The 15,407-nt window shown below is 49.0% G+C and overlaps 1 protein-coding gene and 2 non-coding genes across 5 annotated transcripts in view; 2 read left to right on the top strand and 1 right to left on the bottom strand.

The window, feature by feature from the left end:
- Positions 1-15,407, bottom strand: part of Vac14 (VAC14 component of PIKFYVE complex) — a 106,202-nt gene that overhangs the window by 85,646 nt on the left and 5,149 nt on the right. For all 3 annotated transcript variants that reach the window (XM_055621251.1, XM_055621253.1, XM_055621252.1), the window contains exons 2-9: positions 6,563-6,713; positions 6,109-6,276; positions 5,217-5,279; positions 4,321-4,428; positions 3,540-3,649; positions 3,193-3,299; positions 2,176-2,310; positions 1,644-1,796 (exon numbers count right to left, since the gene is read on the bottom strand). In XM_055621251.1, the coding sequence (XP_055477226.1) occupies positions 1,644-1,796; positions 2,176-2,310; positions 3,193-3,299; positions 3,540-3,649; positions 4,321-4,428; positions 5,217-5,279; positions 6,109-6,276; positions 6,563-6,713 (995 nt within the window). The remainder of the gene's footprint in view (positions 1-1,643; positions 1,797-2,175; positions 2,311-3,192; positions 3,300-3,539; positions 3,650-4,320; positions 4,429-5,216; positions 5,280-6,108; positions 6,277-6,562; positions 6,714-15,407) is intronic.
- Positions 7,651-7,721, top strand: Trnag-gcc (transfer RNA glycine (anticodon GCC)). Its single transcript has one exon. It is a non-coding gene; the product is annotated as a tRNA-Gly (tRNA).
- On the top strand, positions 8,318-8,388 carry Trnag-gcc (transfer RNA glycine (anticodon GCC)). Its single transcript has one exon. It is a non-coding gene; the product is annotated as a tRNA-Gly (tRNA).

Here is a 15,407-nt window from a genome sequence, read left to right as displayed (position 1 = left end):
GGACAAGGCTACCAAGCTACCAACTAAGCTCCTCATACACATGAATTGAAATACAATCCACACCAAAAACTCCGCTTAACAAAACTCTGCCATTGTAGTAAAGTGTCTGATCAGGCGATTCTAAGTATAATCACAAAGGTGTACAACTATTGCACTCTCTAATTCTAGAGCCTTTCCACCATCTCCCAGAGAAACCAGGATCTGTCCCGGGCAGTCCCAGGGCCATTTCCCCTCAGCCCAGGCGACCACCATTCTACTTGCTGATGGGGAGTCGGAGACATGAAAGTTAGTGTCTCCGACTCCCCAACTTTCATGTTGCACTAAAGCCCAAAGAAAGCCAAGCAAAAAAACAAGCAAGAGAAAGTTATTCATGGGAAAAAGCAAGATGTGGGAGTGACAAATGATTTTAGTTGTGTGTGTGTGTGTGTGTGTGTGTGCGCGCCCCAAATCTGCCGCTGCTCATCATCTGTGCAGGTGACCTTGCTGCTTTGCAACTTTCCCTTTCTGCGCAAAATTTCTAAAATGAGAACCATAAAACAAAAAGAAAGCAAGATAAACCGTAAAACAAAAAGAAAAGCAAAATAAAAAGCTCACACACCAACACAAGTTCACAACTATCGAGACGTCTAGCTTCTAGAAAGACAGCTTTTCCTGTGCAAGGCCTCACTAACGTACCTAAGTTTTCTCTTTCCAGGAGCTGTCAAAAAGCGCTCAAGCTGCTGCACTGACCAGTAAGCAAACTGTCCGGGTCTCCCTCACGGCAAGTGAGGATTCTACCGCAGAACCAACAATGCTCCAGCTGGGTGCTGTTCTGTCTCCAGGTGTTTCATTGCTCTGGCTCTGGCGCAGCTGTAACCTGATACCCAACAGAGACCCAGTGGGGTGGGCCCTCTTCTATTCGACCAGCCAAACCCACAGAAGGCTGTCCTGGGACCTGGCCTAAGGTTGTCTGCTACTCTAGCAAGCACATGCTATGACTATGGTGGTTCTTTTGGCTCCAAATGTAGGTTCCAGATCTTGCTCTGTCACCCGTAGACATCTGCACAGGGTGTACCTCCATTTACTTTGACCAACTGAAAAGGAGGACATCCCTCCAGAGATGGTCTGAGACACTGAAGACAGAGGAGATAAGAGCAGCAGTGCTTTAAAGGCAAACTCCATCTCCAACAGCATAGAAATTGGTTTTCTTTATTTTACAAACAAGGAAACAATGTCAAAGAGCATTTGAAAGACTGTTAAAAGGCAATGACTTGCCAGTAGAAATCTCCAGTACTCAGTAAACTACCATTTTCCTGACCCATCCTCCCCGAGAATGGCTAGGGCAGAGGGCCAAATGCTGAGAATCAAATGAACTGTGCAGCTTGGTGTTCTTGCCATGTTCCCATCAATGACTTGATGGTGGCTGGACCCAGGAGGAGATCAAGGGCAACGTTTGATGGTCTTTGAGGTGGCAAGGGTGAAGAGCGTGGGCTCTGGGGGCAGCTGCCAGACACTACTCAGCTGTCAGAGGCTGCAGGAGGGGCAACTACAGTGCCTGGGTCGCTCCTGGAACTAATCGAGTCAGCGTGTGGAAACCACACTACAAGTTTAGTTCTGCTGTCTCCCCACAGCAGAAACGAGGACTCTGTCGTCAGGGTACTCACCGCTGGCTGTCCCCTCCTGCTTTGGTAGGGAGTCCTCAGGGTTGAGTTCTGTCTGCCTCTGTGCTACTGGCTTTGGCTCATCTGGTTCGTCATCTTCAGGGGTGACCAGCTTCATTAGGCTCTGGTTACACACATTGGCCACCTCCTTGATGCCTGTCTACTGATGTAAGGATCACCCCATGTGAAGGCCTAGAGCCTGAGGCTGCCAGTCTCTCTGGTCATGGGTTTAGTCCTCCCTAAGGCCCATTCTTGCCCCAGGCACCCTTGTGAAAATTCCTCTTTCTTCCCACAGGTGGTCCTTCCTCCACTGGGACATTTCCCATCTAAGATAGAGAGGGGCAGACCCTTGGTACATGAGATTGCTGCTCTATATCTGGCAGCAAGCAGGTGAGGACTGAGGACAGCCAGAATGTCCCTGCCTTTCCTAATCCACATTCAGCTCCATCTCCTGCTTCCCAGGAGTGAAGAAGCCTAAAGGAAGCTGCCCACTCAGGTCCCTCCACTTCAGTTTCCACTCCGCAGTGAAGGATACTTTTCTTGCGGTCATCATAGGCCAAGCAGGGCAGGACAGCAGTCAGGATCCCAGAGGAGTAGGGCAGCATTACTCGGCCCGCCAGCTGGATGAACTCCCGCATCCAGCACATGGCTGTCAGCTGAATCAGGTCATCTGGAAGGGGAATTGGTGGCTTCCAGAGAGGCTGGAACATGCATTGGAGAGCTCCCTCCCACTTACCATGCACAAAGGCTGATGAATCAGGGGCTTGACTGCTTCTAGCTATGTGAATAAATACTTCCCAGGCTCTCTGCCTTCTAAAGGTTTGTAAGGACAGGTTAAGAGAGAGCAACAATCTTGCACAGCCATGTGAAAACAGCCATGAATCCCTGTTCTGCTGTAATTTGACTTGTGTTTCATTTCTAAATGGAATTCACTTTCCTATCCTTGGAACCAGAAAACTGGCTACTCTGGCCAACAGCATGTAGTTGTGGTGATGGTATCTCTGGTTTAAGTGTAGGAATTAAGAGACCTTTCTGTGTCCTGTCTCTCCTGGAACCCTGCTGATGCCATCCAGTCTACTGGATGCTGAGCCCCATCACCCCACATCAGATGTGGGGTGAGATCATACCCAGACCACCTAGCTCCAACTGACCCTAAAACTGGCTTGAGGTGTATGATTAGGTCCAAGCTGGACTTGGGGGCAAAACCAGCCAGCTGACCTGTAGGTTCATGGCTAGTAACAAGCAGCTATTGCTGAGACTGTTTCATGTGGTTTGATAACCAACAGATGCTAAGAGAAAGGGGATTCTGACCTCCAAGCATCCTACCTTTACCTAAGGCAAAGCACTGTCTATGAGATCTTCAGGCCAGGTGAAAGGGTATTTGTATCAAAAGAGAACCCAGATCTCATCATAGCTACACCCACCATCCTACTGCTTCCAGAGGCATGTATCTCGCTCATCTGGGTCCCTTTTGCCCCATATTGAAGCCTGGATATTGGAGACAGGGGCTTCTGAGGAGGTAGCTGTGGCTATAGGGCCTCTACATACTCACCTGTGGTCTGGCAGTGGATCACCAAGATGTTGGCCATCTCAGCAAATTTCACACTGGATGGGTTCTTCTTAATTTCTTTCAGGAACTCTCCGAGAACCACCTCACACCTACCAATGAGGAAAGGAGGCATGAGCTAGCATGTCAGCCCATTTCTGCTCCAGGTCACATCCCTACATTTGTTAGGAGGACACTGAGCTGGGAAGATGAGCTTTCCACTCCTCCGTAGGGAAGGATATGGGAAGAAGGAAAGGGTGTGTCCTGGTTACCAGGGCATGGAATTATATGTGACCAGGGGGACCACAGGGATTCCAGGGAGTGGCAGCTGCCTGCTCTTTCCCCCAACTCACATTTTGCGAATCTCTTTGCCATTGTCCCCCAGGATCTGGAAAAGCCCGTCCAGGATCTCTGGCAGGTAATCCAGCAGGTTAATGTCCGGCACCGACACCAGAACGAGGATCTGATGGAGGGGAGTAGCGAGAGGGTGAGCTGGGTGAGCTGGCCCAGGAGCAGAGCCTGATTTACTCTGTTCCCCTGGGACCAGCAGAGGAAGGACTGGGGGCCTGTGTCAGGATGGAGTGCTGGCAGCCATTTTCATGCTCAATACGCAAGGAAGTTGAAGTTTGACTCCAAGATGATTTGATGCTGGGGAGAGGGGGGTTGAAGGGGAAGGCTGGATGAAGCTAGGAGACTCTCAGGGGTGGAGCTGCTGGATGTGGCACCATGGGCTTCAGAGATCCTGGGTATTTTCTAGGACAAGGAAGGAATCGCATCCCTTCAGGGGCAAACAGGACAGGCAGTGAAGACAACACAGGACAAAGTGCTGTGGTTGGTTTGTTTTTTGAAGACAGGGTCTCACTGTATGGTCCCAGCTAGCCTGGAATTTGCTGTACTGACCAGGCCGGCCTTGAACTCACAGAGGTCTGCCTGTTTCTGCCTCTCAAGTTTCATGCCATCCTCAAAAGGCATGCGCCACCATGCCCAGCCCAGTGTTTTTGGTGAAGAGGTATCTGAAGGTTATCAGGGGATATAGACAAAGAGTATCTTTGGCAAAAGGAACCATCGTGTGTGTCACAGACTCCACCAGAGACTCTTGGTGGCTGGAAGAATCTACCAAGCACTGGACCATACCCAGGAGATGATGAACTGCCGGGCATATTGGTTGTTGGAGTAAATCCTCTCCCGCAGAAGGGGGATGAAGCCCACCAGGTCAAACTTGCTGCTTTCTGTCACAATGTCCTGTGGATCGAAGGGGTGAGGGTTATAAAGAGCCAACGCTTGGCTTGCTCTGCTGCTGGCCCTGGGCTGAGGGTCAGATAACCATGGAGGGAAATGGCAGGGCATGAGCTGGGTAGGAGAGGTCCCTGGAGAACTGGCATTGTCATAGGCCCAAAGCCAAACAAAGATGGATAGTGAACAAAGAAAAGTCAAGAGAACAAAATGGATGGCAAAACCCTACTCTGAAGTCTGGGTCAAAGCCCAGCACCCTGTCATGGGAGGCTGGGGTGCAAGCTTAACTTCATTTTTCTGGGTGGGACACTAAAACAGAAGATCCTGGCTGCAGAGATGGCTCTGCAGTTAAGAGTACTGGCTGCTAGTCTTGAAGACCTGGGTTTTGCTCTCAGTTCCCACATGGAGACTCACAACCAGCTATAACTCTAGTTCCAGAGGACATGACACCTCTTATTACCTCTGCAGTGATCAGGCACACAGGTGGTTCATACACATGCATGTAGGCAAAACAACTATACACATAAAATATAAGACTGACCCACTTCCTGTCCCCCAAACAGAAGATTTTCATTGAAGGGGATGGCACAGTTCTGTATTTTGACTATGGCAGTAACACAGCTTTATATACTTGTCATAGAAACTGCATACCAATCAGCAAGCTTTAATATATATGCATGTACTATATATATAAAAAAAACTTAAATGAGGAAAAACATCTTCAACGCCAGAATTTCTACTCTACACAGACAGAAGGAATAAACTCTAAAAATAAAAGATGGACAAAGCAGAAATACCTTTAAAAGGCGGTCTAGGAGCTCAGATCCACTTTTCACATTGGGGTCTGGGTCAGCAGCCAACTACGAGGCACCGAAATAGAGAAACAGAGGCAATGTTCAGTCATAGCACAATGTGAGCCAAGAGACCTAATGCGAAGCAACAGCCAGGGCCATGGTGCAGAGCAAAACACCACGTGGTGTCCTTCCTAGTGTTTGAAGCTGAGAAAGGTGGCCGGTTACAGCAGAATTCCCCTTTTTTCAGGAACAGCCCAAGCTCTGCTGGGGTTCCCGGGCCATGAAGTAACTGGGTCAGACACTTGTTTCCACTGGCTGCTTCTAGGGCATTCTCATCTTAAAAAGCTTCGTTTGCCCATGGGCCACTGAGGCAGCAGTGAGGGTGCATTTAGAAGCATCCACGTTGTTCATTCTGCAGGGTTAATATTTTCTGGGACACTCTGCACCACGGGGTAGGACAACAGCCCCACCAGCCCCTGAGGAAGGGCATCCCCACCAGGCTGAGAGGCAAGAAGGAGAGCAATAAGGACCCTAAAGCTCTACAGGGGATCATTCTTTAGCACACCTGAAAGCCTGTCATCACTGCCTTTAAAAGGGACAGCCTGGACTGTGGAGTCACCATCATTACCTTTCCTGGGAGTTAGGGCTTCTCAAACTACTGCTTTTCTGATTATGTGAATGGCAGGTTGATACTTTGACAAAGTGCAACGAAGATGGTCAGGGACATCAAAAAATATAGATACAAGTCTCTGAGAAACTAGATTCACACAGTATGCGTCCCTTATAGCAACATGCTACATGTTCTGCTTGCATGTGGGCAGTGTCCCAAGCTCTCAAGGTCCTACATAAAGTCAAGTTAGGCGGGACGGCTGTTCTTGGCTTAATCAGAAGTTACCTTACTCAGTCCGTCAAAGAGAACGTTGAAGTGGGGCAGCACGGCACCTCGGGCCACTTTGACGATGTTGTAGAGAGCCTCGCAAGCGTAGTAGCGCAGCCTGCTGTCTGCATCATTAAAGCAGGTCAGCACAGGCTCGATCAGCTCCTTCAGGTAGAGCCCCGAGTCCTGGAATGAGCAGCAGGAGGACTAGTCAGAAGGGCTAGGCCTGGCTTTACCTGCTTGGGAGATGCTCAGGCCTCTGTGTAAGGGCTGAGCTAAAAGCCTTCATCCCAGGCCCGCCTCCCGGAAGTGGGACCACACTATGAGGATATGGCTGTAAGACCACACTTGCTAGTAGTCTTAAATGCGGAAGGAAGAGTCTTGACAAAATACAGGTTTGCAAAGGCCCTGCCGGGCCTCAGTTGGAATGAAGTCCATTTCTGTTTTGTCTGTCCTTCAAGAGAAGACACACCTTGCCCAGGGCAATAGAGCAGGCTGCCAGGCCAATGAGGCCCCCTTTCCGGCTGTGGGGATGCTGGGACAGGGCAAATTCCTGAGACAGGGTCTGGATCACGTGCTTGATTTGCATGGTGTTGTTCTGGGCCACAAAGTCCCGCACCAGCCTGGGGAGAGAGAAGAGAGGAGGTATGGGACAGGTCAAACCAGGTTACCTCTGCTGCCTGGGCTCCAGGGCAGGAACCGGGGTGAAGAGCAGAGATGACCTTTCCAAAAGACCGGGGGCGGGGGAGTGAGTCTCTGAGGGGGTGCTCTCAGTTCTGCTGCTGGCTGGGTTCTAATTCCTGCCCAGGTTTCAGTGTCCCTTTATATATAATGCAGTCAGGAATAGTGGGGCTAGTTCAGAATCTGAGAGAATGTAAATTAATGTCCATTCGTCCATCCATCCATCCATCCATCCATCCATCCATCCATCCATCCATCCAATCATTTCTTTTAAGCTATCACTCCCCTTCATCAAACACTTGCTCAGGTCTGTACTCACGTATCCAAGGGCTCCTCTGCATCTGTGCCAGGGACACATGGCTTCATCTGGCCTCAGCCCAGTGGAAAATTGGCCTCAGCCCAAACAAACGGAAAATTGTAGAAAAATGGGGTGGTGCTGTATATGTTCAGGAGGCTGACAGGGTGGTCCCATTTGAGACATTATTTAAAAAATATTAACCGGCATTTCCTAGGTAAAGGAAGCTGGGTATATTAGTCCATTTTGCCTACTAAAATGAAATTTCAGAGGCAGAATGCTTATAAAGAAAGGTTTATTTAACTCCCAGTTTAGGACATTCATCTGCATCGGCTTATGGTAAAGACACGATCATGTACGGAAGGAAAGGACATCATCATGTAGGCTGAGGTCACAGATGACTCAAGGGTTTTTAGGTGGGAGTTGTAAGATCATAGGTCCTGCAGCAGCGTGTATGCACTAAACCTGTGCGGTCTCCCAAACAGGACAAACCAGCTAGGCGAGGCCAGGTGTTTCATCAGTGGGTCTGAGTTTTGAAGACAGCTCCGAGAAGAGCCCTACAGACAGGCCCTAAAACAGCTGGAGCATTGGTGGTTCAGTGGTAGAATTCTCGCCTGCCACGCGGGAGGCCCGGGTTCGATTCCCGGCCAATGCAAGCTTGCTTTTTGGTTTTGTTTTTTGTCAAAGCATGTGTGTCTCTTTCTGGTCAGTTTCCTCACAGAAATCCTGTCAGAGGAGCCAGGCCCCTCAATCACAGAAGGCCTGAAGCAGCTCAAGGACTACAGAGATTTCTGCTCTGAGTCCATAGGGAGCTGCCGGGCTCTCTGACAAGTATGACTGGCTGCAGGAGTCTGACTTTCTCGCCTCCACAGTGCTGCCCCTGGTCCGGGCCAGCCGCCAGCAGGAAGCAGTGTGAAAGCTGAGAGCAGCACAACAGTTCATTCAACAGGACCCACGCAGCGGACAGGAGGCTCGCCCACAGCCTCCCTGTGTTTTGCCGATTACTGAGGAGGAGGGAGCGGAGCTCTCTTTCCTGTCTCAAGGCCCCAAGGCAAATCTACTTCACAAGCACACAAACCACAGACCCACACCCACCCTTCGCTCCCTCCTGCTCTGAGGCTAGGTGATCTTCTTGCGGCTGTGCTGATGTGGCAGCACCATAAACTGGGCTCAGTCTGTGACTGAACGTATGCACAAGGAGGCCCAGAAATGGGGTTACAGGGAGGTCTAATACAGCTGCTGACAGCTGGAGCATTGGTGGTTCAGTGGTAGAATTCTCGCCTGCCACGCGGGAGGCCCGGGTTCGATTCCCGGCCAATGCAGTAGTAATTCTTTTAATTCTAAGAGATGAAGGTGAATATTTCACACTGCCTAATAATTCTGAGTAAAGTCATAAAACTGCAAATGATTTGTTTTTGGCTTGATTTTTTAATGTTCTTCATGGAAAAGCATTTCTAAATTCCACGAAGATCAAGAACCTTCGCATGTGTCCTCGAAGAATCAAGAGCATAGGGCTATACCATAGCCACTATGAGTGAGTAACTCTGCTTCCCACTCCTGCCTAGATGCTGAGTTCTGCTTTTGCCTGGCACAAGGGACAGCAGCACCTAGAATATGATGACACCCTCCAGGCTAAGCCAGGACCCAAGAAGAGAGCTAGCCTCCCTACCGTAGTCACCCCTGACACTAGCTCCTTTCCTCCCCCTTTTGCAGATTCCGGGATATTCATGGCAGCTGGGGCACACCCCTCCTAGATGTCAGCCCTGCACAGGTGCAATCCCCGGCTTTGAAGGATGCTATGCTGGGGTGGGTGGAGGAAACTGGAGAGTCTTTCCAGGATGATAGTACAAACCCATTAAGAGTGGATACTAAGGTGAAGAAGGCAAGAAAGCTGGTGTCTATTAGGAGAGGTGTATAGTGGCCTTATGCTAGGCACGGGACAGGGTTCTGAAGCATGAGTTTGTTCTGTCTGAGTCAAGATGGGAAAGCATTTGGCTTGGCAGAAGAAAGGCCAAGGTGAAGGACAAACAAGAGGCTTGGAAAGGTGCAAGCAGTGCAAGACCCTGAACACTCGCCAAAGCAACCCCATCTCCCTCTGGTGGCCTGAGGAGCTATGGAAAGTGGCCAGCAGGGTATGGGTGGGAACCTATAGAGTAATCTGGAGCTGTGGGTGCTAGAAATCAGAAAGGCAGAGAGAAAGCTCTGAAGACAGCGCAGGCTCCCAGAAGGACCTACTGGTAAGGGGGAGAAGAATGTGGCCTTGGTGCCAGAGCCACCACTTTCAGTAACAGCAGGGTGTTTTAAAGGACAGTGGGGACAGTGGTACCTTTCTCCTTTGTTGGACACCAGCTGGGGGACTTACCAGAGCTCATTTTGGTCACCCCAGCCTACTAAAAAGACCATTAAAGTACCATGGCCACAGGGCCCATTACTTTAAGAGTAATTTTCTTTATCTTCAGGCAAACAAATGACAGCAATGGTACCTTCTGGAGGGAAAACCTTCTCATCAATATTACCAGCTCAGACAGCATAGGGCTGTCCTGGGGCCAGTCTTGTTCCAGGGATCAAGGCTACCCTTAGCAATCAAAACAGGCCATGTGACCTCTCTAGCCTGCTCACTCCCCAGCATCACCTCCCACTTCCAGCCCTAGCTTCCTAGGGGGCCTGCTCCTCTCACATTCAGCTCTGCATTCCTCACATGCCCTGCCTCTGCAAACCCTCTTCCACCTCCTAGGTCTGAAAAAAACAGCTGAGGTGTTATTCTCCTACTCCTCTGCACCCAGAAACATTTAGTATCCAGAAATATACTGATCAATAAAGCTTGCACCTCCATAAAGCTTGATCAGGACCCTAACACTATCCCACTCGTCTCACAATTCTAGGAGCAGCTGTCTCCAGCCCAACGTTATGCATTTAGCAGCTGGCTGATGAGTTACACCTGCCAGTGGAGTCAGTCTGCAAAGGCTGGCAGAGCTGATGGGGGCACAGCTGTAGGGCAAACATGGGCAAAGCTTTGTGCTGCCATGTTGTTGGCATGGGAAAACCTGACCTGTGGGGTTAGCTAGTGCAGCATCCAACGGTGCTGAGGCCCTTCCAATCTTCTCACAACTTAGCATGAGCAAAGGGCACTGTTCCTGCGATCTCAAAACACATGATGAGAAGAGTCCAGTTCACTACAGCCATGGCTGGTGTCTGTAGAAAGACACAGACACACATACAAATGCCCATGTGCTCACGCACACACACTAGAATGTGATTTGAAGTGATCCTGCTGAGGGGCAGCTGCACTCTAAAACTGCGTCCTCAGCCAGCAGGTGCCTTGGTCCACTGACTTCACAGGGAGAGTGCAGAGAAGAAAAGCAACCACAAGGGGAACAGAGTAAGTGAAGTTCAACAGCGGGCACCCCAGCTCCTGGCCTAGTCTTCTTCAAAGACTCTAGGATGCCTCGGCTTTCATCTACAGCTCGGGAAACAGAGGTGGGGGGTCTTTAGCTGAACTCGTTTTTGAAGTTAATATCTGGCCTCGCAACTCTCTCGATCACGAATCCCTGGGGTCCTTCAATAACACAAAGACCTCAGAAGAGACGCTGCTACCGCCTTGTTTTCCCACAGAAAAAAGGTTGAACGAGACGGTTAGTGGCGCTGTGTCCTCTAGCGGTTTCTCAAAGCTTCTGCTTGCAATTGGTTGGAAGTATGAGAGGCTGGCAGAGACTCCCAAAAGACACAAGCCCTAGCCGAAAGACACAGGGTTTAACAACTAACTACCCACAGTATCAAAGAGACTGCTCCCTTGGTAGAGGGAACTAAAGCTCCGTAGGATACTTCTGGATTGTTATCAGTCACACTCTGTGCTACACAGCCACAGCATGTGTTGCTAGCCCTGGCCTCTGCAACACAGTATGGCAACAGTCACAGGCTACACAAGGACGGGTAAGTTGGCTAGTATTCTTGCTGGGCGGCAGCCTTCAGAGGTCAGTTACTTGTAGCTACCATCATGCTCACCTTCTAGATCTGAACAACCCTAGGTAAATTAAGTCCATTTCTCAGGATCACAGAAGGTTTGAACCCTTGACACCAACAAATGTCCTTTATACTGTATCAGTCTCTTCCTCCCCTCTTCTGAGGCCATTGTAGCTGGAAAGTGAACACACTGAGTGATAATTCTCCTGTGTAGACTCAGGCCCTCAGGTGACATATGTGCCTTTTCTGTACACCATCCTCCTGCTGCTCAGTGCTCAGACGTCCCTCCATCTACACAGGGAGTGCAGAGGAAGAACACCCTCAAGTCATTCTGAAATGAAACTGGAGAGCTGGCTGCCTTCGACTGTGAAGATAAGAAACATGTGAACGCTGCCAAGCACTTGCTGTCCGCCAGGCAAAACACTGGCTATTTACACTAGTGTGCCGGCCAGTTCTGTGGCAGCTTGAAACGGGTTAGGGTCATCGGAGAGGAGGGAGCCTCAACTGAGACACTGCCTCCAGACGACCAGGTGGTAAGCAGAGAAACTGAAGGACATTTCCTTAGTTAGTGATTGATGGGGGAGGGACTGTCCCACTGTAGGTGGGGATAACCCCAGACTGGTGGTCCTGGATTCTATAACAAAGCAGGCTGAATGAGCCATGAGGAACAAGCCAGTAAGCAGCAGCCGTCCATGGCCTCTGCATTGGCTCCAGGTTCCTGCCCTGTTTGAGTTCCTGTCCTGAAGCTAAACTAAGCCAAATAAGCCTTTTCCTCCCCAAGTTGCTTCGAGTCATGGTGTTTCACCATGGCAATACTAACCCTAACTAAGATAATGGGTAATCAAATTCAAATCTAAAACCTGCCACCCAGTCTGGTATATACTCTTTGAGCCAGCTGAGGAAACCAAGCAACACAAAGCCACACAGCTTTGTGAAATAATCACATGCTTCACTTTTAAGAAGAGAATTAGACAAGGCGTATCACATATTCTGCACTGCACGCGCTCAGGTACCAGCACCACAGCAATGTCAGAACTAGGAGATGATGCGCTCTGCACACCACCCAAGACAACATTCATTCAACAACCCCTGACCGAGTAGCCTGTCTCATTCTGGCTCCAAGCAGGATGTAAAGGGAAGCCCAGAGCTGACATTCATTCCTTTGTTGTGAAACTTGCAGCCTAGACTTAGGGCCGCCTTTTAATTTTTTTTCTCCTTGCAAATACAATTATCTGTCTCAGCTCTCCATGTGACATACTTCCCTTGTGACATGTGTATTCAGATCACCCAGGCAGCAATTCAAAGAGAATTTAGTGCATCTCCATCTGCTCACTGAACACTGGAGTAAGTGGCTTTCCATTGCTCACACGTCACTAGAAAACTGAATGGAAATGAACATGTGCTTCTGAGGACAGGCCAACTATCTTCTGACAAGGCCTGAGACTTAACTCACAAAACACATACTGAGTTAGGGAACAAGGTGGGGCTGAGTATAATAAAAATACATGATATGCACACATGAAATTATCAAGGAATAAAAATACTATATTAAAAAATATAAGAGCTGGAGAGATGGATCGGCAGTTAAGACCACTTGCTACTCTTTCAAAGGATGTGAGTTCATTTCCCAGCACTCAAACGGCAGCATGCAACAGTCTGTAACTCTACTGCCAGGCTATCTGATGCCCTCTTCTGGCCTCCATGGACACTACACACAAGGGAAAGCACTCATACGTATGATAAACAAAAAATCTGACATCCCTTCCCAAACAAAAACCATACTGAGAATCCACTGGATGTGGCCGAAGCTAACAACACTGTGACAATTGGAAAGTGAAATGATACATCACCTATCTTCTTACTTTCAAAGACGAGATCTAATCTACAAGGCATCATTCATTACTTGCAAGTATACAGTCCGGTGATTTTTTAACACATGCAGGATTGAAGAGCTAGGAGCACAATCACTTTAAGGCATTTCCACAAACTCTAAAGAAACCCTGTGCCCTGAGCTGTCAGTCTGCTTCCTTTGGCCTTTTCCTCTCAACCTCTGGCAATCGCAATCTGCTGTCGCTATAGATAAGGTGCTTTGGCCTTTTGTGACTGGCTGCTTCTTTCACCCAGCAAAAGGTTTTCAAGGTACACTTAAAAATAATAATAAAGATCAGGAAACCGAGGCAAAGATATACTCAACCAGAAGTCACAAATGCACTCTTTGTCCGGTGGTGGTGGTGCACACTTTTAATGCCGGCACTCAGGAGGCAGAAGCAGCTTAAGGCCAGCTTGATCCACAGAGTGAGTTCCAGGGCAGCCAGGGCTAGGCTACACAGAGAAACCCTGTCTCAGAAAAACCAAAAACCAAACCAAATAAAACAAAAAGCAGTCTTCACAAGGGGTAGGCAGGATTGTCAAACAAAGCCAAATGGTGGGATTGGTGTGACAAGCCTTGGTGAGCATGGCAGCAGAAGGGTGAGGGGTTAGCTCTTGCTGAACAGGAATGTGGCACCCCTAGCCACAGCGCCACAGAACCCCAAATTTCATTGTGAACATCCTCAGCTTAGAGTGCTCTGGGATTCAGGCCAAATCAGCAGTCTTCAGGCAGAACAAAGGCAGCCACCAGCCTCAGAAACCTGGTCTAAGTAATCTGCTCTAACTCCCACAGGTGGTAAACAGCAGAGCTGAGCGCCAACTCCAAACTTCACAAACTGCCTCAAAACAGTGTAGGACACACCCAGGAAGGGTATCAGTCAGAGCTCTGGTCCCTGACTGTGCCTAGGTTTTCAAAGGGCACCACACTGATAGGCTTCTGGAATTCAAAGCACAGGTGAGATTCCACTTGCTAGAGCTGTATGGCTGGTAGTGAAAGCCAAGCCCAGGAACAGTAGGGAAGCCTTCCCAGCCCGCAGCAGGCCACAGCAGGCCTCCCCTGCACAGAGGCCTCATGACCTGCTCTGATAACTACAGTGCCCTCTATACCTCTCTCTTACATTCGTCTCTCTAGTAGTGAACAGAGCAGCATCTTGCCAATCTTTTCATTAATACTGATCAATCACTGTGTCTTTTGAAATTTAGAGGCCACAAAACCCTAAGCAGGAAACTGGGGACACAGTGTTGGTAGAGTGCTTGCCTACCATGCACGAGGCTCTGATTTTAATTCCCAAAATTGCATAAAGCCAGGTGTGGTGGTGGTGCAAGCCTGTAATCCCAGCTCTCAGTGATGGAGGTAGGAGGATCTCTGTTACATAGGGAACTTGAGGTCAGAGTGCGATACATGAGACCCTGTCTCAAAAAGCAAAAACAACGAGAACTGATAGACTAAGATCAGAAAGGAGAGGAGAACCTCCCCTATCAGTGGACTTGGGGAGGGGCACGCATGCAGAAACGGGAGGGAGGGTGGGATCGGGAGGGGAGGAGGGAGGGGCTTATGGGGGATACAAAATGAATAAAGTGTAATTAATAAAAAAAACAAAAACAAAACAAACAAACAAACAAACAAACAAAAACCAACCAACCAACAAAAAACAGGAGCTGCAGAGGTTACCTCTGTTGGTAGAATGCTTGCCTAGCATACATACACAAAGGTTTTATCTCCCAAACTACACAGATAAGGCATGGTGACACAGGCCTGCAAAGTCAGCGTTTAGGAGACAGAGGTTCAAGGTCCTCTTCAGCTATACAAGGAGTTTGGGCTACCTGAAAACCTTCCTCAAAAACCTCAAGACACAACAAACCAAAGCTGCCATTTTAAAAATTGAGCACCTTTATCTCTATGAAATCGTGGCACTGTGCTGACTGAGGCAGTGGAAAGAAAGTTCTTCAGGTCTGGTATTCAGTAGGCACCCAACACGTGTTATCAGAAGCTGGTCACAACACGCTAGCACAGTGGAACCAAGCATACCTTTCCTTGCACGTTTAGCATCTGAGGACCTGCAGTAACTATAAAACATCTTCTTACCTCCCACAGGAACACCAAACGCAGCACTGGCTGTCATCCAAGAAGATGGGCTCTAGAGAACTGAAAGCAGCAGCTAAAGCCACTACACAGATGTCCAAAGATAAAATTCATTATCCACACATCCCCCTTGGGTGGGGACCCATAGCAGGAGTGGGATTTCTTGTTTGGAGATAGGATTTAACACATCCACCTAATGGGGATGCCCTTTGGAAAAATAAACCTGGTTGTACACCGAGGTTCTAGCTGTAAACCTTGGAAAAGTGACTTAGTAAGAAATCTCCACTTCCTCATTTGTGAAATGAGTTACCATCACCTGGTTCATAGGGAAGCTAGGAGGGGTGGGCGTACAATGGCTAAACACGGGGATGCTTCTCCATATCCCTCTGTATCCCACTTCTCCCCGAGGATGGAACTTTACACACGTGC

The sequence above is a fragment of the Psammomys obesus genome, unplaced genomic scaffold (genome assembly GCF_907164565.1).
Source record: "Psammomys obesus unplaced genomic scaffold, mPsaObe1.curated_primary_1811, whole genome shotgun sequence".
NCBI lineage: Eukaryota > Metazoa > Chordata > Mammalia > Rodentia > Muridae > Psammomys > Psammomys obesus.
The sequence above is the reverse complement of the archived record's forward strand: the minus strand, read 5'-3'. Positions and strand labels throughout refer to the sequence as shown.